Source organism: Eutrigla gurnardus (assembly GCF_963514095.1).
Source record: "Eutrigla gurnardus genome assembly, chromosome: 22".
Taxonomy (NCBI): Eukaryota; Metazoa; Chordata; class Actinopteri; order Perciformes; family Triglidae; genus Eutrigla; species Eutrigla gurnardus.
This window is the reverse complement of record NC_139933.1, coordinates 15,370,646-15,397,522: the sequence shown is the minus strand read 5'-3', so window position 1 is coordinate 15,397,522 and position 26,877 is coordinate 15,370,646. Positions and strand designations below refer to the sequence as shown.

At 43.2% G+C, this 26,877-nt stretch overlaps 1 protein-coding gene across 7 annotated transcripts in view; it reads left to right on the top strand.

Moving 5' to 3' along the window:
- The window catches only part of srcin1b (SRC kinase signaling inhibitor 1b), a 67,951-nt gene that overhangs the window by 10,272 nt on the left and 30,802 nt on the right, over window positions 1–26,877 (top strand). For 6 of the 7 annotated variants that reach the window (XM_084040679.1, XM_084040682.1, XM_084040678.1 and 3 more), the window contains exons 2-3: window positions 6,288–6,595; window positions 17,420–17,446. In XM_084040679.1, coding sequence (XP_083896805.1) covers window positions 6,311–6,595; window positions 17,420–17,446 — 312 coding nt within the window. In that variant the 5' untranslated portion in view covers window positions 6,288–6,310. The remainder of the gene's footprint in view (window positions 1–6,287; window positions 6,596–17,419; window positions 17,447–26,877) is intronic. The other variant, XM_084040681.1, reaches the window with a different exon arrangement.

Below are 26,877 nucleotides of genomic sequence, written 5' to 3'. Positions count from 1 at the left end.
AGAGAGAGAGAGAGGGGGAAGACCGCGTTAGACGTGAGCTCAGATGCAGCCGGTGGAAGGACGCCACTGGCTAGAACTTGGAATAAGATTGGGATTATGAAAAAGATGAATACATGAATAAATGAATGAGTCACTGGGAAAGAAGATGGAGAAACAAGTGGTCAACGGAGGACAGCACGGGATGAACTTTCCATTATTTAACAGTATTCAAATGACATATTTGTAGCATCCACTGCTCTCAGCGGTATAAAACCAGGCGGAAACCTCCGCTTCTAAAAAGTGAAGCCAAAACTGAAGTGCCTTAAACCTGCATTCTCTCTGCTGGCCACCAGGGGGCGACTCCTCTCTGATCGTGTAGAAGTCTATGAGAAAATGAGCCTACTTCTCTCTTGATGTATTATCTCAGTAAACATTGTAAACATGAGTTTATGGTCTCAATCTCTAGTTTCAAGTCTTCTTCAATCCAGCATGATGTTCATTTAGTACATTATGGTCCATTTAGAGTCAAACAGACCAGAAAGCAGGGGATGCTTTAGGGGCGGGGCTACCTAAACCTACCTCTCAGCGGGGCTGATTGACAGGTCGATACCACGCTACCAATGACTTTAACACTTAGCTGTGAAGTTAAAGACCTTGAATCATGAAGCTAACTTTGTTAGCAGCTTCAAACCAGATTCCAGATGGATCCAGATCCAGTCAGGTTGCTTCTTGGGGAGCCGCTCTTCTTCAATTTTAAACCATTCAGCTTTCTGTTACACAACACATGTGAGTCAAAGGTCATCAAATTTGGACAATATCTGCATATTTATGAACTGTTCTATTGGCATGAATTGATTGTGCCACAAAATGTAACCAGGCCGTCATCTCTAGTTTCTGTGGTTATTAATGGATAATTTATTGTTCAACACGATTCGCTTAAAGCTAAAACCTATTTTTATTCTTGATTCTTGATTAATTGTTCAATAATTTAGTTCATGAAATGTCAGAAAATAGTGAAAACACCCATGTGCTCTAGCTAACAGCCCCAAAGACATTTCAGTTTACAATGTGATTTACAAAATGATATAAAACAGCAAATCCCCCCATCGGGAAGAGCTGCTTCATCCGTGACTTTAAGGACGAATTGATTAAGGGCGTTGATTGAACGATCGATTAATCAACTCTGCATAGTTGCAGCAATACATGCAGTAAATTTACATGAATTTATCCGTGCAGCCGATGCATGTTGACAACTTGCTGAGATGTGTGTGGGAGCGTCAGACTGCAGCTTGTGTCTCATGATTAATGCAAGCACCACTATAGACAGGTGTGTATATTTATATACAGAGTATACGGTGCAGCACCGTATATATGCACCGTGTATACATCCATCAGCAGGGTGTAGTCTGCTTCTGCAGGCTCGCAACAACAAACCACAGCTCAAACACTCGGCAGGAAAATAATCAGAAATAAATTTGAGTGAAGCGCGCAGACGAGTACAAATTATTAGACCTCAGTCCGATGAAACCATAAAACTAACAAATGGCCTCTGTCAGACCGCGGCCAACAGTGGCCAAGGTTGTACCAACAACACACACACACACACACACACACACTTACTGCCTTGTAATGAGAAATGTTTGGACGTGGGCTTGAGCAGCTTTTTGGAATGCGTCCCGGTGAGTTGAATTTATAGTATCACTGGCACAATGACAATCACTGGCTTGGAATGGCATGTTTTTTTTTTTTACATGCCTGAAATAATGTGTGTGTGTCACGCACGCTTAGGAGATTTTAACGTTTTGTTCTGAGATATGAAATGCGTCAGTAGATGGTCGATGGCTAAGTCCCGCCCATTCCAGTGGGAAAATGTGTACAGCAGATAATGGCAAAAAATGTTAATTTAATGATGTTATATGATGTTAAGTTAAATATAATTGTACAAGAAAGTTGCATTTATTCATTGTTGATGCCTGTGTATTCGGTACCAGGATGTAATGTTACTCACACTAACAACAGGTTATGTTAAAATGATATATTATATATAATAACTAAAACAATAGCCTCAAGTCTGGTAATATTTCCGCCTGTTGGTTTGCAGCCAAGTATTAACGTATCAAACAGTGCCTATGTGCATGTGAGGGAAGCTAAGATATTACAACATCCTGATGGCGACAACAGTTAAATATTCAACAATGAGCCCACAGTAAAGCCAATTAAAGGGCACTTCGTCAGCCGGACTGGAGCCGTAATAACAGAGGTGGAGCCGAGGGCAAGCTGCGAGGAGGTGGCAGCCCATTAACTAGCACCAGGAGCACTAATAACATGGTGGAGTTAAAGAAAAAATACAGCTGTTCACACATGGATGAGTAACGTCGTGATTTAAGTAATATGTGCTGGTGTAGGCCTCACTGTGCCTCGGTGAATACGCAGCATAGACGAGACATTGCAGGCCCAAATAAATACAATAATATGCACGTAAAAATAACACCATAATTGAAAGTGTATTTATAGATATATATGTGAGCAATATTTCAGGTGTATAATGGGGGGGAAATCTCTAATCCCAAAAAGCAAATCTGTGTTATAATGATAAAAAAAGGTAATAATTCATCAAATCCCAGTGAGTGCGATGTCATTAGGCAGCAAGTGAGTGCTGGGCGTAGTGGGCAGCTTCCAGCTGTGACATGTATTTTCTATGAATATAAATGATGCGTTTAGAGACGACTGCTCTGGATAATTTCCCCTAACATGTCGGACAGATGTTCTTGTATCGTCGCTGTAACACCAGTTACAGCTTTTTAAGAGACAGTAAAGGCTGCAGGTTTTTGCAGCAGATCACCAGCAGGGATTCTCATGGTAAAATATAGCATCTCTTTGTCCCACATACATACATCGTGCATACACCCCCCACCACCTCACGGTAGGGCTTCCTCTCAAGGCTTCACATAAATTAAAGTGACAAGCTCTCATCTCGATGCTCTGTTCTTGTCTTTGGCCAACCATGGAAACCATGGGAAGTCAAACAGTCTCCTTCACAGCCACAAATATTGCCGTTGTTGGGCTGAATCCCCCGAGGAGAGACATTTAAGGTTCCCAGGAATGAAAGGAAATGAAACTCTCTCAATCGAGGCTTACTGTGCAGCGGGTATGGTGGGGACAATGCTCCACTCCACTTTATGGTTTTGTTTAAAGAAGAACTGATTTCATTGTGTTGTGTGCTTTTTTTAAAATAAATAAATACACATAAATTCAATAGCGGAAGTGTTATTCTAGTTCTTTAGTTTGTTACTTTTGAGTAAACGTAACAATACTACAGTGTAAAAATAACCTAAATAGAAAAGTACAACATGATTATCATCAAAATATACTTCTTATTAAGGTGGAGTTCATTTGAATTACTTTATATACTGCTCGATAATTTAACCTATCAAAAAACACATCATACTTTACGAATCATACTTTATTCATTGATTTGTATTAAATATCCAAATCAACTCAGTAACTAAAGGTGTAAAATGAATCTTGTGCGGAAAAGAATAATATTTCCTTCTGAGATAAAGTGGAGTAAAAGTAAAGTAGCATGAAATGGAAATACTCACCTTAAAATGTACTTGAGTACAGTACTTAAGTACAAATGTTCGTGAACATGCAATTTAAGTTTGTCACTAGATAATTGGTTGTAAAAATGCTTTGTAATACATTTTAACTTGTACTTTCAGTCCATGTCCTCTGCTGTTTCATATAGTTTCTTAACTGCAACGTAATTAAGTTCAAGTTCTTGCTTCAGTGCACCATTTGTTGCCCAGCAGGCAGATAAGAGGACCTTACAGCCCGGATCAATACTGTATAGAGACTCTGCAGGTTGTGTAATTTAAACTCAGCATTTATATAAGAAAAAAAACAACAGCAATCTACAGGAACAAGAATGGAGCTTGTTGTACTCTGTGCTCACAGTTTTTACAGTGGGAAACATCATTTACACCCTGGTTACCGTTGTTGAGGGAAAGTATCACCACCTCGACGTTCAGATGAACACATGAAGTTATCAACACAGGAGATATCACTTGCTTTATCGATTAAATAAGCTTTCCCAGTCCCCAAACTTGTAATATTTTAGGACATAAATCCTTCCTTTCAATTCAATCTGTGATCCAAACATAAACTTATACATTTTTCCCCCCAACTTGGTTTAAGTGACGTTTCCTTAAAACCCCACAGAGCATGTTGAGTCTAAGCCCCGCCCATTCCCGTGGCCCCCGTGGTTGAGACTACTCCTTTTTTGACGCTGTTTGAATTGTACCATGACTTACACATACGATGTTTGTCAAGTTAAAAGATAATTGTACACATCCAGAAAGTCTGTTTGTCATCGTATAATTTATGTGTACTGTATGTGTGTTTTTAAACATTTGATAAATCCTATTTAACAAGCTTATAGATGGTAGTAGTCCACAACCAAACGTCCACTTCTTGTATACCATCTATGTACTTAAGGCACTTCAGCTTTGGCTTCACTTTTCAGAACCCAAGAAAGTTTACCCACGTGGACATATTGTAAGTTTAACACTATAGAAAACCATATTACAGTTACAGTAAATCGTCGTCTTTCTAATTACATATTTGCACACTCTGACTGCTGTTTATATGTAAAGTTGTGTTTTGTGTGATTCACACCACAGTTTCTCTCTTGCCGTTAACAAAATAAGGTCCCATGTTGGTCCACCAGAAGGGGGCGTGGCTTAACCTCTGTTTGTTATGTCATAACCACAATATACACACTAAAGTCTGTTTGACAAAGTGAGTACTGTTGTATATTATTGCCTCAAGTGTAACTGCTCACCTTCACCCCGTGCTTTGTGTCTCACTGGTCACAAGAGGGCACTAAATCGAGGACGTCCCCTCCATTCATGTCACTTCTCCTTCACCGGTTTGGACACAAGTGTGAGACATTCTGCTGTCATATAATAGCAGCACAACACTTTTTCCTCTCCATGCCTCGGGGCTCCCAGGACAGTTGCTGAAGCAGACAGATGTTGCAGCTGTTTTCACGAGGGCTTTTTTGCTGGAGGTGTGTTTGTGTTTCGGGCTTGTGTATTTTAAAACAATAAGACTGTTTTCTGTGTAGGTCTCTTGTTTTTTCCTGCTCAAGGACAAAATGAGACTCGCTGCTGCTCACTTGATGCGCCTCAAGGTCTAACCTATTAACTACTGTGTGTTTACGCTGCTCAGTGTGCAGTCATGTTACTTACAGTGTAATGAGCTATTTAAAGACATGCGCTTATCCACGCTGACGGCTGCTGCCGATATACTGTTTTACATTATTACTGACTGTTTTTAGTCTGCTTTTGTTTCACTTATCTATGAATATTAAGTTGCAGATACTTTAGATCGACTGATGAGGTTGTGATGCGTCAAAATTAACAATTTGTGGCTGTTGTATTTTTTTTAAATAATTGTGTTATGAGGTACTGCAGCTGCAAGCAAGTGCTATTGTCACGTCTTGGATGCTTTCAGGGACACTCCAGCATCTGAGAATTTGTTTTGAAATCAGCTCAAATATCAGAAAGATAATTATCAAACAATGTGAATTTAAATAGTGTTCATCAGTTTATTTCGAGTCTTTTACCTGATTTATATTACATACAAAAGATATTGATATTCAGCCGTAGAAACCGTCTTACAGCAGCCGTAATAACATTTGGTCTCAGCCATCCAGACAGTTAGAAGCTTTACACTTTTGACATTTACTTAAATTAAAATGAAAGTGTGTGAATGTTTTTACAGAGTGGTTTGTTCATATATCATTCATTGCCTGATTGATACACAAATATTTTACTTTTACTGATGACTTTAATGTGATACAAAGAGAAATCCAAATTACCTCTGTAATTCCCTCTTTGACTCCTTTTGAAGTTTGATCCAATGTTCAGATTTCTGTTCTGAAAATGTATGTAAATTAGCACATCTTTAATAAGATTTGCATATTTTAACATAACATTTCAGAACGCAGTACAAAAGCAAAAGATTTATCAGATTATTGCTGTGATGTAAATGATCAGCTGGGGAAGTTTCATGGTGAAATCTATGTTGTTATCTCTGTTAAAGCTGATGTTGATTGAGTCACTTAAGGTTCAAGTCTGCACATTAATTTGAATCCCAAAATGCTCCACTGCTACCGTTTCAAAAAATCTATGTATGCTGTATTTCCTACCAATATTTTATCAGATGATGTAACAGCGTCACCAGAAACAAGTGTAGCTGTCTCACAGCTCCTTCACTTTCTCTCCCCCCGTGCTGACAAACAGGTCGAGAAAAGAGAAAGGGTCCCATGATCTCTGCCGGTGATGCCGAGTTCCCGCGGGATTACCACACCTTGGCTGGTGGCGGCGGCCGCGGGGCCCGGCGGTTCCCCGACAACACCAACGGGGGGTTCACGTCGTCCTCACTGGACCGCCGCCACAACTCGGTGGCAGCCAAGAGCCTGGAGGCCCTGAACAGCATCCACAAGGCGGACATCGAACGCCAGCGAGACGCCCTCATGGACCTCCAGAAGAACAAGTTCTCCAACAGCCCCGGCGGCATGTCGCAGGGCTCGGCCACTCCAGGACGACAGGTACCTCCACAGTGCACCCAGGGGTGTCATGTTAACAGCACCCAGGGGGGTCCTTATTTTTATACTACATATAATATTCCACTCGCACAATTAAGTTGCATACAAGATGATGAGGTTGGATTAAAGCCTGCATTGCAATACTCTTTTTCTTTTTTAAATACAGGATTTTACCTAAATTTTGTACGTTTTTAAGTTGAATGCATCCATTTAGCTGAATTAAGATAAATTAAGAGGCTAGATCCACAAAGCAGGTTGATGAGACAAGAGCTGTGTTTCTAGACGGGTGGGTGGCTAACATCACCAAAGGCCCCTCCCACTCTTGACAGGTTGTCCCGGGTCCACTAACACTCCATTAGTCATGAACAGGAGAATCATGGGAGTTTTATTTTCTATCCAGCAGCAAAATAGTTGTCAAAATGTGATGTTTGCTTTAATTTGCTGACATCGATGACCAAAATGCCAAATCTGAGGCCTCAAAACCGCAGTCCATAAACGCCAAGATTTAGGAATTGATTGTAAAGATGCAGCATCTAATTTTCCAGGGGGTCCCATAGACACAAAACAAAATGATAAAACATACATACAAACAAAAAACAGTAATACATGATGATGACGACTACGTCCACTTCTTCTACACAGTCTGCGGTTCCGATGGTAGTTTATGGACCAAATGTTTTGGCTGTAAATGTCCACTGGTAGCAAATTCAGGTTAACAATTCTGGTTCTTTCGGTCATGATGGATGAGACCATGTCAGTGTCGACATGGAGGTAAGCCCCGCCCGTCTCCGAGTCCAGCACTAATGATTCTGCGGTCAAACTCATGCAACAACACCTTTACCCTTCTTTACTGTCCAACCTAACTCTCAGTTATAGGATTGGCACAAAGGATACGATTATACAGAAAATGGGCTCGACGTAATGTATTCTTTTCATGTCCTCGTGAATATATTAGCATAAAAGTAGTATATTTCAGAAATCAATTCAAAACCAGAGCAACACTTTAAATGGAAACATGCAGGAGATGTGAAAAATCTATCAACAAATTTCTCTGAAATTAAGCATAAAATTTGGAGCCAGAGCTTTGAGTGTCCATGTTTTATGAAAGAGTTATTATCTTTGTAAAATCGGGTCTATTATGTAAATGTTTTACTGTTGTCTCCTGAGCAGCTGCACCTCTTGAATGAGGAAATCAGATTTCTGTACAGCAACAAATCTGCGAGAGTGCAGCCTTGGGGGGGGCATGAGCTCTCCTGAGTGCTTCCTGCTTCCACATGTGAACATTTTCTTCATGGGAGATAATAACTGCACATCAGTGGGCTCGGCAACCCACACAGGCGCATTATGTGGCGAGACGCCTCCGGGGGCTTTGGACGCGTGCACAGCGGAGGCATTTTTATGAAACGGCGTGCCGGGGCCAATAACGGCCTCGCTTTAAAGTGGTTGTCATCCGAAAGATTCAGCGATTAGAATACGGAGAAAAGGGTTAAAGTGAGAATATTACACTCGTGGCTGCATCCCTCTCCCTTTCATTGTGCCATCAATCACCGCGGCTCTGATGTGATACCTGAGACAGATGGTCCAAACAGAAACCGCCCGCCGCAGCTCCTCTGCCTCCGTGGCTTCAAGGAGTTTGCTTTTTGTTTTTCTTTCTGTCTGAGAGCGAGTTTGGAAGATTGATGTCAGCTTCGTGTCAAGTGCGTTAAGTACAGAGCTGAAGTCAGGACAGGGTTAACTCTCTGAACCTCAAGCAATTTCAGTTTTTTGTTTTTTTTTGCTCCTGTCACATTTTACTCACTGTGGCCTCGTTTTTAACTGTAGGAGTCCTGCAGCTCTGTGGAAACAGTACAGTCATGTCTAGGGAGCTCAAAAATGTCTCTGTGCACCAACACTCAATATCATAAATCAAACAAAAAAAACAAGTTGAACTTCTTTAATAATTAACCAAAATTGGAAAAAGAAACATTAGTGGCCACGGGTGTTAGTAATATTGGAAACGTTCATCACACGTGATGTGTTCAAGGACAGAAAAACTGCTTTTCACACCCGCTGGCAGATTTTGAGATGCAGATGGTTGACCTAGCTGGATGAAGGGTTCGCCTCCAAACTACAGTACCAACATCTCTGAATCTGCACTGTGTGCACAGTGTGTCTGGGTTGTTTCTTCCTCTGGTGGCAGGAAGGTTAGGAGAGATCTCTCAGTTGGGTATGGATGTTTCTTTTTAAAACTCGCTTGTATTGTGTCTGGACCGCCACAGTGATGCAGGTCAAACCTGTCCTGGTTGGACTCCGTTGTCTGAACCAACCACCGGCCTGCGTCATGGCGTTACATGACGTCGCCGCCAGAGACAGAAGTTAATTCGTCAGGATGACGGTAGGAAAATCTCAGCGCTGATGGGCTTTCGTCGACTCACGCAAATTTCTAGCTTGCATTAAAATATCTCAACTCTCACACAACACGAGAGGTGTTAGGAGGGGTGTTTATTCACCTAACCAGGCTAGCTGTTCCCCCTGCTTCCAGGTTTTATGCTAAGCTAACCTAAACCTAGTCACGTGTGATCGACAATCTCTCTTGGAAAGAAAGCAAGTATATCCCCCCAGAAATGTGGAGCTATTCCTTTAAGTGGGCTCTCTCCTTCTCCTCCGTCGGCTTCGGTCCGTCACGTCTCCGTCTGCTCTCATCATCTCCTCCTTCCTCTCCACCCACTCTTTGCTCTTTCATGTTCAGTGTCTGTTTACCCAAACCACACATCTATCTCCGGTGAAAAAGGTGGACTGACAGAGAGAGAGAGAGAGAGAGAGAGAGAGAGAGAGAGAGAGAGAGATGGAGAAACAGGTGGAGTCTGCTGTCGTCATGGCAACCCACCGTTTTCCCATATAAGGCAGCTGGGTGATATCATATGGTTGGCCATGCCTGGGCTTCGGAAGGAGGCACACTCTTTACTGAGTGAGAGGTAACGGCAGCAGGAGACGAGCGACCGGGAGACACAGCCGAGGAAAAAGAGGGAGGGCTTATTTTTTTAGAGCGTTTGTGTCAGAGAGGAGAGACGAGAGAGGGCGACGGACGCAGAGAGAGAGAGGGGGAGAGGGAGGAGGAGATGCTAACTACCTCTGAGGCGCTACTACGGGTACCAGCGAGTGGGGACTCTGGCAGAGCCAGGGGCACGGGAAAGACACAGAGCCGCAGTGAGGAGGAGGAAAAAAAATAAAGATGGAGAGGTGGGGAGGAGGAAGAGGGAGGATGTGCCAGGCGGCCGACCTGCTCGTTAACTAGCGACGGTAACTCTCTGACCCCGTCTTTGCATCCTCAGCGGAGACGTTCCGCCGCTCCTCCGCCGTGCTGCCGTGACTGCTTGTGTCGCTGCATGAAGTGATGTGAAGTACAGGAGCGTGTGTGTGCATGTGCATCTTCTCAATGTATGTTGTGGCATGTGTGTGTGTGTCTGTGACAGGTGAGCGTCCTCCCCTCCCTGTCTGTTTAGTGTGTGTGTTTTTAGGGAGGTGTGTTGTGAAGCAGGCAGGTGTTGACCAGGTGTGTCCGCGCTGCCGCAGTGACATGCGTGTCCACGTATGTGTATGCACATGTGTGTTTGGGCTGAAGAGGGAGGGAAAAAAATAAGAGGGTGGGTACAAAGATGGCTACTTGGCATGCAGGTCAGGCACGCATGTCTCCCCGCTCGTCCCTCCTCTCTCTCTTTCTCTTAAGCACTGTCTGTCTCCGTGCATATGTGCACTTTGGGATTTCAGCTCAAGTGATTGAGAAATATTGCCGGCGGTAATCACTGAGTCACGGTGCATAGGGGGCCTGTTGGTGTTCAATGAGACAGGTTTTATGCTCCACAAAAAAATGTCTGCTTGTTGGTGCATTAAATTATTTTGTGGAGTGACTCGGCGGGCAGATTTGGCCATTTCCAATTTTAAGGTGAATAAATCAAGCGAGCTGGTGATTACGCGGCGCTCAGCTCTGCAAATGACGAGATATATTGGAGGGGATTATAACACAACGGGTGCTCGACTTCTTCACAATTATGAGCAGTTTGTTTCCGTCAAGCAAGCGTTCTGTGACGAGGGAGATAAAATGTGTGCCTCTTTCCCGGTTGTCAACTTGTAATTATGAAGCCGCTGTGTGGAGGTCCTTCAAAGTTAAAAACCACGAAGTGAGCTGGAGGTGGACGACGACGTTGGCTTAAGACATCATCCATTTTACAAGGATACGTTTGATTACATGAGGTGAAGAGTTCAGTCACAACTTGTGCCTTGAAGTGATTTTGAACATTTCTGACGGCAAGTGGATGTAGAACATGATGGTGTTAATTTATTGATGATGTTAGTTCTGCAAACGTGCAGCTACGGGACATTCAAATATTAATATACTGTACTACTAGAATAGAATGCAACTTTCCAACATTGGAAATCCTCTTGAATACTGTAGACATAACAACACTGATAGTATAAATCTAAAGTTTAACCAAAAAAAGGAGCCTCTCAACTATTTTCCCTGTGGAATTAATTGTTATCATGTTGTTATTTGTTGCCAGTTCCTATGGCACCGAGCAGAGTTTAGCTCTTGGGAAACGGGGGATGTGATTAGTTTATGGCTGCACTGATGACCCTCATCAGCTTACTCCTATGTGAACTGTAGTGTTTGTCCCGTGATATTATATGACAGGATATTTTTAATGAGGACTTGCTGTCTCACACCATAGTTAATTCAGGGTGCTTCCACAAGCTATGGTCTGTTCAGTTTAAATGCACAAATTAAAGCGGACCAAATACAAATAAATGCAACCTCTATGCAGGGAATCGCAAAATTTGAAATATTAGTTTAAATTTTATGGCTTTTTTTCCGTTTACCTGTTCCCATCTTGGCAACCTCCATTTCTGAGAAGTGAATCCAACGCTGAGGGGCCTGAAAACATGCACTCTCTCTGCCAGCCATCAGGGGGCGACTCCTCTCTGATTGTAAAGAAGTCTATGAGATAATGACTCTACACCTCTTGATGTATTATCTCAGTAAACATTGTAAACATGAGTTTATGGTCTCAATCTCTAGTTTTCACGTCTTCTTCAATCCAACATGATGTTCCTTTAGTACATTATGGTCCATTTAGAGTCCACCAGACCAGGAAGCAGGGGATGCTTTAGGGGCGGGGCTACCTGCTGATTGACAGGTCGTTACCACGCTAACAATGCAGTTAGCTACTAAGACGACTTTAACACTTAACTGTAAAGTTGACCTTGAATCATGAAGCTAACTTTGTTAGCAGCTTCACACCAGAATCCAGATGGATCCAGATCCAGTAAGGTTGCTGCTCTGCTGCTTGTGTTCATCAGATCCACCCATCGGTCCTCCACAGTCCAAATATGGTCATTTCCTTCACTAACTGCAAACATCCCAAATGCCACAAAGCACTCGGTGATGTCACAATGACTACGCCCACCTTTTATTCAGGCTGTGGTACTTCAGGCACTTCAGCATTGGCTTTACTTTTCAGAAGCGTTGGTTGGAGATGCACCCATGCTTTTTGAAGTTTACCCACGTGGACATGTTTTAAGTTTAACACTATAGAAAAATGCACCAAACGTGGTCTCAAGACACAAGACTTAAAAGTAAAGATGAAGTCTCCATCTTCCATTTGGTGGAAAGTAGGATAGAAGGCGGGGCAAAACATTGATTTGATCTTTGAAAAGATTAGCTCACAACCTTCTCTTGCTCTGATTGGTTGATGGATGGATGTCTTACTATTGGTTGAAATTGATTGGTACCAGCTGTTGTAAGCACAGCTCATATTTTCTTTTCCAGGAAGAAAACAATATCGGATTTTGATATACAAACACGAAACAGATTCTTTTGGGAGGTAATTTTTTCAACATGTTTTGTTAAATAGGTGCACAATACCAACAGGGATGTGATCTAAAAGGGCTGAAAAGGCATCTTTAATTTCAGTTTGACTTTTAATGTCTGGTATACTCTCTGTGCTACGTGACATGTGGTCACCGCCGTCAAGTAGATTCTTTAAATGCAAGTTTCCAATGTATTTTTAAGTAGCTAGAGTCGAGCACTTTATTCTGCAGGATATGGGGGGAGGGGAAAACGACAGGAATTTAAGGACAGAGAGGCTTAAACGCCGTTTAGGAAGCATATTGTGGCCAATTAGACAGTAAGTGTTTGGTTAAACAGGCATCCAATCAGGTATGATCGTGCCGTTTTGGTCAGTGGGCTTGGACTGCGGCCGACAAACCACACGGAGCTCTGAAATCTGGGTCACAGCAGCCCACAGGCCTGTTTGGTCCTCTTTTCTCAAACCCTCTTTTCCTTCAACTCAATTTTCAAAATGAAGCGAGATGGATTTCAAAAGTTGCAACCGAGAGTTCAGGAGAGAATGTGATCAGGGATCCAGGCAGCTCCCAGAGCAGCTGCTCAAACAGGATTCAAGCTCCACCTACATCGTAGTTTAATTATTCAGGGAATACGTTCATTTCAAGAGCTCTCACAGCATATGTGATGCAATTTATTATATATATTTTAGATTTAGTATAGATTGTTATACGTTTGATCCGTTAAGCTTTGGTTTCATATTGCACGTTTGCAGGCGCACTAAAGAGCGTTTTATGACCCGTCGTTATCACCTACGTGGGCTGCGTCTCCTGTACTTATTGACTGGTTTATAGACGGCGTGCATGTGACGTGGGCGTGTTGTCAATTCGGCGGGTCGCCTCTTCAGTTTAAATGGCTAGAGAAAATGAATGAACGGATTGCATTATTATGGTATTTCATTACTACCAGCAGCACCAACATCGGCGCCAACCTAAAGCGCAGTGTTCGACATGAACTCGCCAAACGAAAGCATCAGACGAGGAGCTCTATAAATCATTTGATTACTGCTGACTCACTCAAACTCCTCACAGATGCCTGCATTCATCCGAGCACTGTAGAGAGACACCTCATGTTTAGCAACTCCACTCTGCAATCAACAGTTTGCAAGATTTGTCCTTGCCTCCATTTAAAAACCTGAGGACGACAATAATACGTGTAGAAGTGGACATCGTGGCACAAATAAGAGCAGCCAGATCCAAACATGCCATCCTCTCCCAGGAGTGTTTTTGTGATTCATTGGGAGGTTTTAGGATAACTGTTGCCGCTTCTCTTCTGGCAGAAAACTTGAATGAATACAGACCTTTTGATAGAAAACCTCTTGAACTAGATCATGAAGTTATAATAGACCCTTTTACAGCCGATGTCATGATGAGGTCACAGTGTTAGCTGGAGGCAAAACAAAGGAAAGACTGGAGGCGAACATGGATACCTCAGAGTAGTGATAGGAAGTCACACACTGAACTTGAGTCGACATCTAGTCTGGATGCCAGAAATATATTGCATAAATTTGAGATGATACTCTGTGATCAGAAGCTGGAGAGAAAATGATCCTAAAATGTTATCCTTCTGCTAACCTCCTCGACTATCATGGCCGCTGCAGCAGGCAAAGAAACGTGGCTAATAGGCTAAACTATGAGAGAGATGAGGAGATGGTCAGCTGTTGAACTTATTTTCTGTAACCAGCGTAGCATCAAATCATGGTGGAATTAGCAAGCAAACCAGTGGAAATTCTCATTCCCATCAGCCTCTGGTGTAATTAGTTTAGTGCTTATATGATAATGTTAACATGCTAACCAGCTAAGCTGAGATGATTAACATGGTAAACATTATACTTGTTATGAGGCATCTGCATCAAAGTTGACAGTGAAGATGGTCAGAAATAAACCAGGAAATGTATTGCAATGACAAACTTTTTTTTTTTTTTTATGTTTTACTGAATAACAAACATTGGAAAAAAGCCATGTATCTGATATTAGTTATTGTACAGAAAAAAACACGCCACACAAGGTCATTTTTCTTAAGAGCGCAACCATCTGTTCTGCCTTTTCTACCTTTTTCTTTCATGTCATGGCTTCAGAATGAGTCTGCAATGAGAAAGACTTTGTGTTTGGATCTGATTCATCACATCAATTGCTCAAGCTAGGAATGGGATTTTTCATTCAGTTGAAACTCAAAGAATGTAATATAATCGTAATGTATCCTGCAGCACTAAGCTTGTCCAGTTCCTGCTGATGATGATTGAGAGTTTCTGGAAATGGATGTCTCAACGGCTTCAGGGCGCCGCTGAAGGGTCCCTTCAAAACACAAGAGGTTATGAGCAGATGATTGATGATTAATGCAGATAACTAAGCATAACTAATGGATGCAAAATCATCAGGAAAATTAGTCTGATGATATTCTGTTTTTTTATTCTCAACAAATCCCATTAAAAGACCACAATGAATGTATCCATAACACACACGTGTGACCACTAACTCTTCGAAATGGCCTGTTGTGAACTGGGTGGCGATGGTTTGTCATTTTAAAAAAGTGGGTCCCCAGCAAATAAGAGAGGAATTTCTTCTTAAAGCTAAGATGAGATCCTGGCAGCGATAAAGGTTATTCATGAAGCTCCGAAGGTGAAAAACTGTTTGCAGTAGTGAGCTTTTTTAAGAGTTTGTTTAGCAGACGAGAACATGGTGGAAAGACATAAAGGTAGAAGAAACATTCTCCAAATGCTGAATGACGGCCGTTAATGAAACGCCACAGATTAGACGGTGTCGGGATGATGTTTGTGGTTGAGACATTAACCCGGCGATATCACGGCTGTAATGGAAGCCGACCGGCGTGGAAACAGTTAATATCAATTATATTCAGTACTAAAATCGCCAGCGTGGTGAATAAATGTAAGCAAGTAAATGTAACCATCATCGGCATGTAAAAACATTTTGTAGACGTCAGGAGGAAGGTAACCAGCAACAACAAAAACAATTCTCTGGTCAGATAATATGGCTGACATCATAACATCATCATCAGGGAAACCTGACCATAAAAGGCAAAGATGTATTTATCTGATTAAAATAGATCTAACTACATACATATACAATATACATATATTAGTTTTATCTGATGGAGGATATGCTTCATGATATATTTCAGGATCTCCTGCTGCTGATCCGCTCGTAAACGCCGCATTGATTAATATCTATTCGTCACCAGCACGCACTGAATCTTGGGACAATTTGGGCCATAAAGGATCCATCAGTTGGATCCTGTGAATCAGGAAAAAGAGGCCACTTTTTTGGGCTGCTGCATGTGAAGCAGTCTTTGAGACGGGTCGGCCACGTCTCAGCAGCCGGGAAACATTGGGTCTTCAGAAGACGGAAGCTGGATTAGGACCCAGTTTTATGTCTGAGCACCAAGCATAAGTGATGTGAACAGAGTCCACCATGGTCTCTGTAAAGATGTGGGACTAACTCACAGTCAGTGACCTCCCGTTGCCGGGTTAGCCCGCAGTTTTATTTCATCCATCTCGTTTTCCTGCACCAGACAAGAGCATGCTGGGTAGTGGATCAGCCTTAGGCCCTCGCTGGGTTAGCTTAGCTTCCTGCCTCTCCTCCCGGGGCGCTCCACTCTGCTTTCGGTGGCCGGTGATCTGGTGATCGGCTGTGGGCGGTGATCATCTCAAGGTCCGCTGCACTTCATCCAACCTCCATGCTTCTTTCTCCGGTTTGATGACTGTAATCATATAAATAAACACAAAACACAACAAGTAAACAGCTGCCGGCCGCAGCATAAACATGCGCCCAATCTCAGGATGTTAGTGACTCCATCAGTGCTGTTTTAGGAACTTACTGAGCCTCCTTTTTTAAAAACAACTTTACATTTGTGACCAGTTTTTAAAGTATTTATGTTTGTCTTCAGATGGAATAAATGCACGTTGGGCTGAGAGCTGCAGACAGGATGAAGAAGTCCAAACATATTGAGAGATTAATGGAGTAACACCAAACTGGATTTCCCTTTTTTTCATGGGATTTGTTTACAAAAATAACAGATATAATAACAGAAATAAAGAACATTATCTCATCCTTTAATTTAGGAACTAGAGCAGATGTACGAGATTGTCTGAAAGTTTTCCTGCGATTGGTGAGTCAATGGTGCCAATCCAATCATGAAAGAGTCCCAGAACAGAAGTACACATAAAACCTTAAAGTCACCATTAGTGGATGAACATGTTAATTATTATGTGCCAACTGAATGTCATGGATGAGCACACATGCGTCCTCAGCCGCCGCGTCTCGAACAGTCAGTGGGACGTTGACCCGAATGTCGGCCTCTTCCCTGATAAAGTGAAAATGGCAGCTTCTTAATCCAGTCCGTGCATTGCTTTAATCCCGTTGCTGGGTCAGCGCCAGACAACTCTGCATCTCGGGAGAGCGCCGGGTAGAAACAAGGAGCCACATCATTAGCGCCTGTGAAGTCCCTGTAAACATTTGATTAATTGCTGAGAAGCAATTACAAGCAATTAAAGTCCTATTATGATGGCAGTGAAGGACAACGCAAGTTAATCTGGCTATCATCACAATAATTAGCCTGTCATTTTCTCACCAAGCCCAATGTATAAAAAAGAAAATTAGGCAATTTTTGTTCATTTTTTCTCTCTGCTACTCTACAATTTAAGTGGCAAATAGTTTGAGACATTTTGGGGCATTCCACCGCGTAGAAGTAATGTAGCATTTCAACGTTGTGAGTCACGCTTCCGTGTCCTCACACGGGAGCCGAGCGTTTGCTCTCCGCTGTGTCATCTACCCAGCCGTCCATGTTTTCTAGTGTCGGTGTTTTGCAGCTTAACACATGAAAAAAATGTCTCACACTCGTATTCTTTTTCTTCCTCCTTCCACCCTCCCCGTCCCTTTTTCTGTCTCCTTGGCTCTTTGTGATCCCCCCTCCCCCCCCCCCTCCCCCCCTAGCAACAGCCAAACTACTGGAGCTTCAAGGTCAGTGCCAACATTGTGTTTGTGTTTTAGTGTAAATCTGTCCCTCTGTGTGGATTTGTCTCTTTAATAGGATAACTGTTCATTGTGTCTCTGCATGCCCGCTTGCCTTTCCTCCGTTTGCATTCATTCGTTGGTCACATGTCGGTGCACACGTTTTGTGCTTTACTCTACTCTTGTGCTGCATGCTGGGACGTTGCTGTCTCGGCGAGTAAACTGAATTCTTGTCTTCAGATGGAGATGGATTGGCGGCTCTTAACTGGCGTGCTTGAGCCGAACGTTGCACGTTATATGTCTGTCCTTCCCTGTGAATGTGTGTTCCTGTTTATCGGGAGAAGCAGCTGGTTAGAGCTCTGATTTCTGCTGCTGATTCCTACAATGATCTGTCTATAAAGGCAGTACGGAGCCCATCATGGCCCATTTCCACTCCTGGGATGGTTGCGCTCATTCAAATGGGTCTGGTGTTGTTTTTCTTTTCACTGCTGTTGTAAAAACACTAAGCCTATCGGAGCGTTGTGGATGGAGAGTGAGAGCGTGTGCCAGGAGGACCAGACAACACCAACATTTTAATCAGCAGGTTTCTTTGATTAACTATGAAGTGAACTCCTTCTAGAGATTACAACAGGATAGATATAAGGGGGGGGGGGGGGGGGGGGGGGTACAGAATAGTATCGTGTATGTTACGCATCCCTCTTTTCCTGTAAACTACGATTGATATTGCAAATTTAAAAAATCAAACATTTTCACAGCATCCATTTTTAAAATGTGCACGGCATAGCAGGGTAAACACAGCTGTAATTGATTGATCAAATTAATGATAGTTAGGCTGGGTTTAAATAATCGGTTTTCTGATTAAAATCTATCTTCATTTGAATGTTCTGATATCGATGAATAAAATCCCAGGATCGATCTTTTAAATATGCCTTTTCTCATGGATGCGTGAAGTCTTGCCAGCCTTTGGTTCTTCACCCAACGAGATCTGTCCTTGTGAGAGACTAGTTATTATAGTGAACTAAAACATGGCCAAACATATGGGATTTGTTAACCTATTGAAGGTTGTTGTCTCTCTATCCCAGGGTGCTGCTCAGTTCAGATCGTGTCATGTCCTTTTACTGTTCCCTGTTGCAGTTACAGAACTTACTTTCTTTCTTACTTCTTACTTGACTTCCGTACAGATATGAATAAGATATAATAGCCTGACAGACTGTTGGTCATTTTTAATAAAAAGTACATTCATGTTACTGCTTTGGGGTCAATACTTAATGTATTGTTGTTTTATGTTCTGTTTTATGTGTCAACCACTGCCAGCCAGCCTAAATGGAACAGGGCCATAATAAATGTTAATAATTACCGTGTGTTTACCCTGCAATGACATGTCCAAATGTGTGCTGTGAAAAAGGTTGTAGGGACAGGCACCCTCCGGATAGATTACCACCACGTTGTATGCACTCTAATGACTCCCCTGACTTTTCTTTTAGCTCCAACAGCGTGTCACGTTTTCACTTGTCCTGTGAAATATCCCAAAATGTCCTTGATTGATCAGCATGATATTTTGTACGGACATTCACAGACCCCAGAGGATGAATTGTAATGACTGGTCCTGGTTTGTGGTTTTGGCTGGATCCCTATAAAACGTGGTGCGTGATAACTCGGATGACGCTCTGACTTTTTCAAGTTGCCTCGTCATCGAGTCGTGCCTGGATGCGTTCACCACTGTTGGAAGTAACGCGTTACAAAAGTAATGTAATTGCTTTAATGCATTGCTGTTTGCTGTAATGTGAATGTAAGGCATCCAAAAAAAAGGGTAATATTTTACTTGCTACAAATGACAGTACGCCCGTTACAATGCACCGTTATTCACCAATAACGGTGCTTGTCAACCGGGTGGTGGTAGAGGAGGGGGGAGACTGGAACCTGACCGGGAGCAGAACCGGGAGAAGGACTGTGGCTCTTTGGAGCCTTCTCTCCGAAATCATGTCCGAGTTTTTCCTCCTTTCCAGCCGTGTTCTCGGGAGCCATCGATGCAGCTATTCTATTCTCCTGTTTTTAGCCTGAAGCCTAGCTCAATCAGATACCACATCGCCTCCCACTGGATGTGTAATGAGCTTATTGAGCGTAATAGGCTACATTTAGAATGCCAAATCCATATTTCTAGTTATTTTGGTGAGAGTAACTTAAAAAGTAATGCAATAGTAGTGTAATGCCTTACATTTCAAATGCAGTAATATTATAATGTAACACATTTTTATGAAATGACAGTAACAAGTATTACGTAATGCATTATGTTTTTGAAGTAACTTCCCTAACACTGGCGTTCACTGTGAAGTATTGTGCACTTTTGAAGTGCAGCGTACTGTATGTGTGAAATTGTCCTTAATGTGCCTGCTTGTAACTTGAGCTGCTTCCAGGCCTTGGGGGGGGCAGTCACATGAGGCTATTATTTGATTAGCTGGTGAGCAGCCCCAAGTGTAGAGACTCTGTGGAAGTGCTGTGTGGTGAGAGATTATTCATGCTCCCTTATTTCTTCAGGTAATATTAATGTAATCTGTACTGTATTACAGCGTTTACCTAGTGGAAGGAAATGTAAGAGATTGGATTAGTCGTCTTCATAAGCTAAAAAAGCCCACGCTGTTACAAACATACACTTTTGCCTCCAGGAGAATTTGAACCTCTGGTTTGCCTCTGAGAGCGTGCCCACACCGTGAAAACAAGACACTTTTACCAAACGCTGGCAAGGCAGCGCTGTAAATAGTGTGATACGAGAAACGCACAAGTTGATCTGAAAGTGGAGCCGTTGGTGGTTGAAGGTCGACACAAACCATCTCAACCGAGCGTGAGATACATTTTGGACAATCGGGGACTAGTGGTCGACCGATATGGGTTGTTCAATGGCTGATGCTGATATTTAGAGAGCAGGGCGGCTGATGGCCGATCTATAGTGCCGATGTGATGTTTTTGTTATCATGTTTTACGTTACATCTCATCTGTGCACGTTGTAAAGAACCTTGAAAAAATAATTAATTGATAATAACAAATGAGAAAAAAAATGGCTATGGGGCGGGACCAACTGACGCTACAGACCTATTACAGATGAGTGGTAGGACATCACTTCAGACGGGGTGTGCGTGGAACTGGACCGGTCCTTTTTATAACAAAAATGGCATCCGCTCCGCTGATCATGCTGCCGGCCCCTGCGTTTGCTGCCCCTGCGTTTGCTCCCCCTGCGTTTGCTGCCCCTGCGTTTGCTGCCCCTGCGTTTGCTGCCCCTGCGTTTGCTCCCCCTGCGTTTGCTCCCCCTGTGTTTGCTGCCCCTTCGCTTGCTGCCCCTGCGCTCGCCTCCGGCCCCGCGAGCCGAGCCGTGCGCTCCGCTGGGGCAGGACCTTACTTCAGACTCACTTAAGCGGGGCTTGCAGCTGGTGGATGCAGACATTTCTTTTGTTTATCAGCCTTGTGAGTGCAGGCATTGGCCGATGCCGATCATCTCAAAATGCCATTAATCGGCCAACGGATTAATCAGTCGACCACTATAGAGAACACATTATCGCTTCTGTTCAGCTTTTCTAATGCTATTCTTCATAAATGTGCATAAAATACTTGCATGGGAACGAGACTATTGTTTCTGGACAGATTGTTTTGAGGTAGAGAGAAACCATCTACACTGCGATGAAGCCTTGGAGGTAATTTAGAAAATGTGAGTTTCTGTAATTTGGGAGAGACCAAAGGAAACATTTTAACTGGTTTGGAAAAGAAAACGAAACAACATATAATTCCAATGTCAGCGTTTCCCTCTCGTCTTGACAAACTAACACAAGACTCTGTAAAGCCCAACAAAAGGCTATAATGCACTTTGGGTTCCACCTCAGACGTACCTGAATACATTATGCTCGTTGAGCCTTTTGACCCCTCAGTCGGATGGAGCCTGCGGGAGATTGTACCGTTATGAATATGCTAAACTGAGCACTTACTGCAGCTTACAGCGTCTAAACCATAAAACTACTTGATATTCTGAAAAGCTCTTTGCCTACGTATCGCTGATCCAGCAAATATATAAACACTGCTGAAGGATTTTCCTGAAATGGAACAATAAAAAAAAGCTGCTGCTTTAGAATCGCATGAAATAGAATGTTTTGTAGCCATTTTACTGCGTTTACTCGCTGATGGTTCTGTTTTCTTACTGTCAGCACATCTCATGAAAACACCAAAGTAACAACGAAGCATTGTGTGGGTGCATCGAACCCTTTTATAGCTGGGACTCTGCGTTTGGCGCGTCCTCACTCAGAAAATAAAATAAAATCAGCAGCCTAGTTTAACATATAAGACACTTTTAATCAGGCAGAATGACTGCAGCCCAGCAGATGGATGGTTGATATATGACAGAAAAGTATTGTGTTTATTCTTCCTGCAACGAGCTCAACGAGACGGATGCGTCTCATTTGCTCTGGTCCCTTAGCCGTCGTCAAAAGTGGCGATTTAAAAAATGCCATTATGAAACAAAACATAGACACTTAACCCGCAGCGGTCCGACGTCTCTTTAAGTTGTTCCCAAGAGAAGTTCAACCCAAAAGACTCACAGAAGGAATGAAGGACAATGCTAATTCCAAGACAAAATGTTTGTTTCATGCTTGTCCAGCATTGCAAGTTTGTGTTAGTGATTTTGTATCGTTACAAAAGTAGCTTTTATTTGTACATTCTTAATGATCTGGACCCCAGAAGAGGGTTCATTTATGCTCCTCTTAAGATATTATTTGAAGACCCCTGCTTTAGGGCGGGGCTACTTGATTGACAGGTGGCTACCAATGCAGTTCGCTACTAAGATGACTTTGTCTTGTAAAGTTGACTTAGAATCATGAAGCGTGTCGTCTACGAACCAGTGGGTGACATCACGATGACTTCTTACCTCATTGCTAATTGTTGCAGATTGATGGAAGGATGTGAAATTGGTTGGTAATAGCTATCGTTAGCACGCATCATATTTTGTTTTACAGCAAGAAAAGATGATGGGATTTGCTTGATGATTTGATAAATGTCTACTGATGCCAGCAGTGTTGTTTATTTATTTATTTTGTATTATAATGTGTATCATGATCGGATCACATTGTCTGTAATTAGCATAATTTTACATATTGTTTGTTTGCCGTGTTCCTGTACAGCAGCAGCTCACTCGTCTGTTCAGCTCGTGACAAACACACATGCTGGCTTTCCTCCCCCAGTCTCCCCCTATTTGTCGCTCACACAGGTTTGGTGTTATTGCTCCCCTTCCTCTCGGGGAGTGGGGGTGTCTCGTCTCCTCTGATGCAATAGAAACCCCTGCAGCAGCGCCCTGCTGGGCCTGTGTGTGTGTTTAATAGTCCCCCACTGGTCCCCCTTTGATGTCTCACTGGTTTGCCTGCTCACCGAGGGAGACACTCCCACTGCATGAACACGTCGTACACTAGCAGTTGTGTTAACACTCATGCAATGGTCATGTGAACTGTGAGTATGTTACACATTGGCTGTCACAGGAGGGGGGGCGTCAGCGTGTCCGTGAACACGGATTCAAACGCCAGTCTGCTGCTGCTGCCACCGTCACCGAGGACAACACAATGGAGCAGCATGCTGCAGTAATTCCTCTCCTTTTCACTGCTCGCAGCATCACTTGTGCAAAACGTCTCTCGTGCTCTGTCTGTCCGGACCGAAGTAATATCGGCCTCGCTAACGTAACGGGGAAACAGTGTTCAGTGTTATTCACCAGCCGAGTTGCCACAAAGAAGAGGAACTAGTTCATTTAAAGAAATACGATTGCTTTGTCCTCACAGCGTCCTGTAATGCCGCACACACACTATACGCCTCATTAGCATACATATTACCAACACACCTCCGCTCTTGTGTTGGCAGAATGTAAATAATGGCTGTACTACATATTTTATTAGCTTTCACAAGTTTCGGGACATATTTGTCTGAAGTGTGTTTACCCCGAGACCCCATTTAGTGGGCGTTTCCTATTGCAACGGTGTTGCTAGGAGACCTGTTATCATCTTCCGTGGTGCTGACGAGTGAATATCAAGTATCGTAATCGTTTATACAAAGTGGTGTTTTTTTTTGTCTTATTGAACTTGTCCACATAGTTTCTATCTTTTTTGGCATTTGAAGCCGTCGTTCTGTGTTTCCCATGAATTAGCCGCCACATTCTCGATAGGCTCGCCACGGCTTCTAAGGCAACAACACGACTTACGTAAAACACAGTGCCGTTTTCTTCAAAGTTTTTCGATATCGGAAAAAAAAACTTTAATGATACCATACCATGACTGGCTCAAGGTCGGTTTTGGAATAGCACAAAGGTGAAGGTGGCTTTACAGATCTCACCACTTCCTGGGTCCTCACCACGGTCTCACAAAATCCTGTTACCTGTCTGTCTGTATGTCAGCCCGGGATACACGATAAGCAGGTGATGATGGATGTTTCCAGTCAAGACCAGTGACACAGTAGACAGAGACAGACTACATACTGGTTTTGGACTTGTTGGGGAATTTCCTGTCCTTCAAATCACTTTTTAATGTATCAGCATCTTAGCTTTTCAGTGACCTTCCAAACTGCACTGTAAAAAAAGCTATTTTATCTCCAATGTGATCCTTTACTCGCAAGGCTGAAACAGAACGGTTCGATAAGAAACCGAGTCGTCTGCAAACACCCTTGGAAAAAACATTTTAAAGGATTTGTGTCACTTCAGGGAGGCTGGGAGCTTTGCAAGCTGCTCGTCTGTGTGTCTCCCGTCTCGTATACAAAATGTGACCCAAGCCATTTCTATACAGAGAGGTGGCCCCGGCCTTCCCCGCCATATATGTCCCAGTGAGCCAGCTCAAATCCAGCTCATTCAGATGACCCTCTTTTGTTGCCCTCGTGCTGCCTCGCTGTCGATATGATGCTCGGTGGAAAATCGCTATTCCCCAATCTGTCTCGGAGAATAGCGGGAGTGTTCTCCACCGCTAAAAGGCTTTGGAGTCCAACCGCCGCGGCGTTCCCCCGACTGGCAGCGCGCTTCCGGCACGTGGCCAGAATCACTTATTGACACTTCGCTGCCATCTGCCAAGGCTGCAACGTTTGCTTAGCAGGCTGCACATTAATACGGCTGTTGGAAAGCAATAAGGGGATGAAAAGTTCCCACCAGAGTTTATGTGAAAGACAATTATCTTTCAGTGGAGGCCAAATATCTGAAGTGATATGGAGGCGAAACCATATTTACACTGTGGACCTGGACGCGGGAGAGAAAGTAGCAAGGCTTGTTAACGTGGAGGGATGGTTTGGATGTTTGGTGGGGGGGCAGCAGAGCCATTACTATACTGTATGCTATATTTAGTATTTCCCTTTACCTTGCTGGCAGACGGCCCTCTCAGATGGAGAAATAGAGCCATTACCTCTGCTCTCTTCATGGCCACCAGACTCCATTAACAGAAACAGTCATTTTACCTCTCAGAACACAGGAGTTGCTGGTTTACCGCTGCCCTGGTTGGTTCAGTTTGTGTTTATGTGAAAGACCGTAATGTTGTCTCAGGAAGCTGGCATCCCGGTGGAGTTTAGGAGGTTAAAGTGATGAAAACTTCCATGCATCATTTAATATAATGCAGTTATATGATTTTATTGATGCTAACACTTTTCTGCTTAAGTAAGATTTTGAATGCATAACCTTTACTCGTAGCAGAGTATTTGAACACTGTAGTATTGCTACTTTTGACTTAAGTAAACTATCTGAACACTACCACACACCACCTCTGTGCAGGGCTGTTGACTTTCTTAATGCAGTAAAAAATCCTGTCTGGAAATGTCAAGGTCAAACCAGCCTCTAATCATGTCACAGAGTCTATAAATCCTCCGATCAGAGCTGAGTTCAGTGGGGAATACCTGGCAGGGAAGTGAACAAGAGGTTGGCTTGAAACAAGTGCCCTTGAGCAAGGCAATTAACCTCCAGCTGCTCTTTGGCAAATAGATCAAGCCTGTGGAAACGGTGAACGTGTGCTGCTCCGCCTGCTGCTCCTCCCTCAGGCTGATGTTGTCAAGACGCGTGTGCTGTCGACAGTCAATAATGTAAATAATAATTCATACAACATCACCGCGGATGGATTACTGAACAGGCCTAGCGAACACAGGCCCCAGGGCCCAAAGTGTCCCGTGCCCCCCTTGCCTTCACCTGCAAAATGTCCCTGCAAAAAAGAGATGAGGGGGATGCAAAATGGCAAAATATACTCCAAAAAATACAGACACAAATTCAGACACACAAACAGCCCAAAAAGACACAATTACAGAGAGAAAATACAACCAAGACAAATAGTATAGTCTAAGACTGTAAGGACATGGAAAACAACCTACAATGAGAGAAGATGACCACAAAGAGACACAGAAGGACCAAAATACACAAAATAAATACAAAAAGTTGAAAAAAAAAAAAGACATAACAATGAAAAAATAAAAGACTACAATGTGACACAAAATGATCAAAGAAATCACACAAGGACTTCAAAAGGACACAAGAGGACCAAAAAAGACAAAAATGAACTACAAAAAAAAGTAAAAAGACAATAAAAACAAAGAGACAAAAAACAATCCAAAGAGACACAAAATGAGACCCGATGGTGGGACCCGATGGTGGGACCCGTTGGTGGGACCCGTTGGTGGGACCCGGTGTATAGTAATCCTCCCGGGGGACTCTGACTCCTACCATTCCTGCGTGTCTGTTGACTGTTCACATGCTCCGTCAGTGACTTGTCTCCCTGGAAAGAAATGCCACGCTACGCCGCAGTAACACCCATGAAATCTGGGGGATTGGCAGCTGCATTACAGCTGTGCATCGTCAATCAAGACCCCGTGTGAGAGCTGGTGGGAGATCTGGGTCAGACCCACCGGTCGGTGCTTGAATGTGGAGTCAAGGATCTCCAGGTTTCGGCTGGACCAGTAGACAGAGCTGTGGACCATTAGGAGGAGAGGAGCTAATTAATGACGGAGCTGGTTTCATCGTGGAGGTGAGGCTCAGCTGGGAATAATTCAGATCCTGTGGATGTTCTGTTTAACTTACATAACAGTGTTTATAATACATCATATATCTGTTGGACTTTACAGTTGGCAGCATGTGGCATCGCACGTGGTTAGAAATGCGACTATTATTGATTGTCACGTCAGTTTATCATCTTGATTGCTCCAATAATGTGTTTAGGTGACGTTTACAAGCGTCGCCTCATCTCCTGTGAGGATTTCTGTGCTGATCTCTGTCTGCTTGGTGTCTTGTTGTCGCTCTCTGTTGAGACACAACCGCAAACAGCAACGGACAGCCAGCTATTTCTAATAGATGAAGTGGTGATTTTTAAATTTGATCCTGTGGGAATCGGGATGGGGAGGGGGGATTGAAGCTCCAGGGAAAAGAGTAGGGAGAGAGGGGAGGATGCATATTTATTCATCAGAATGAGGCC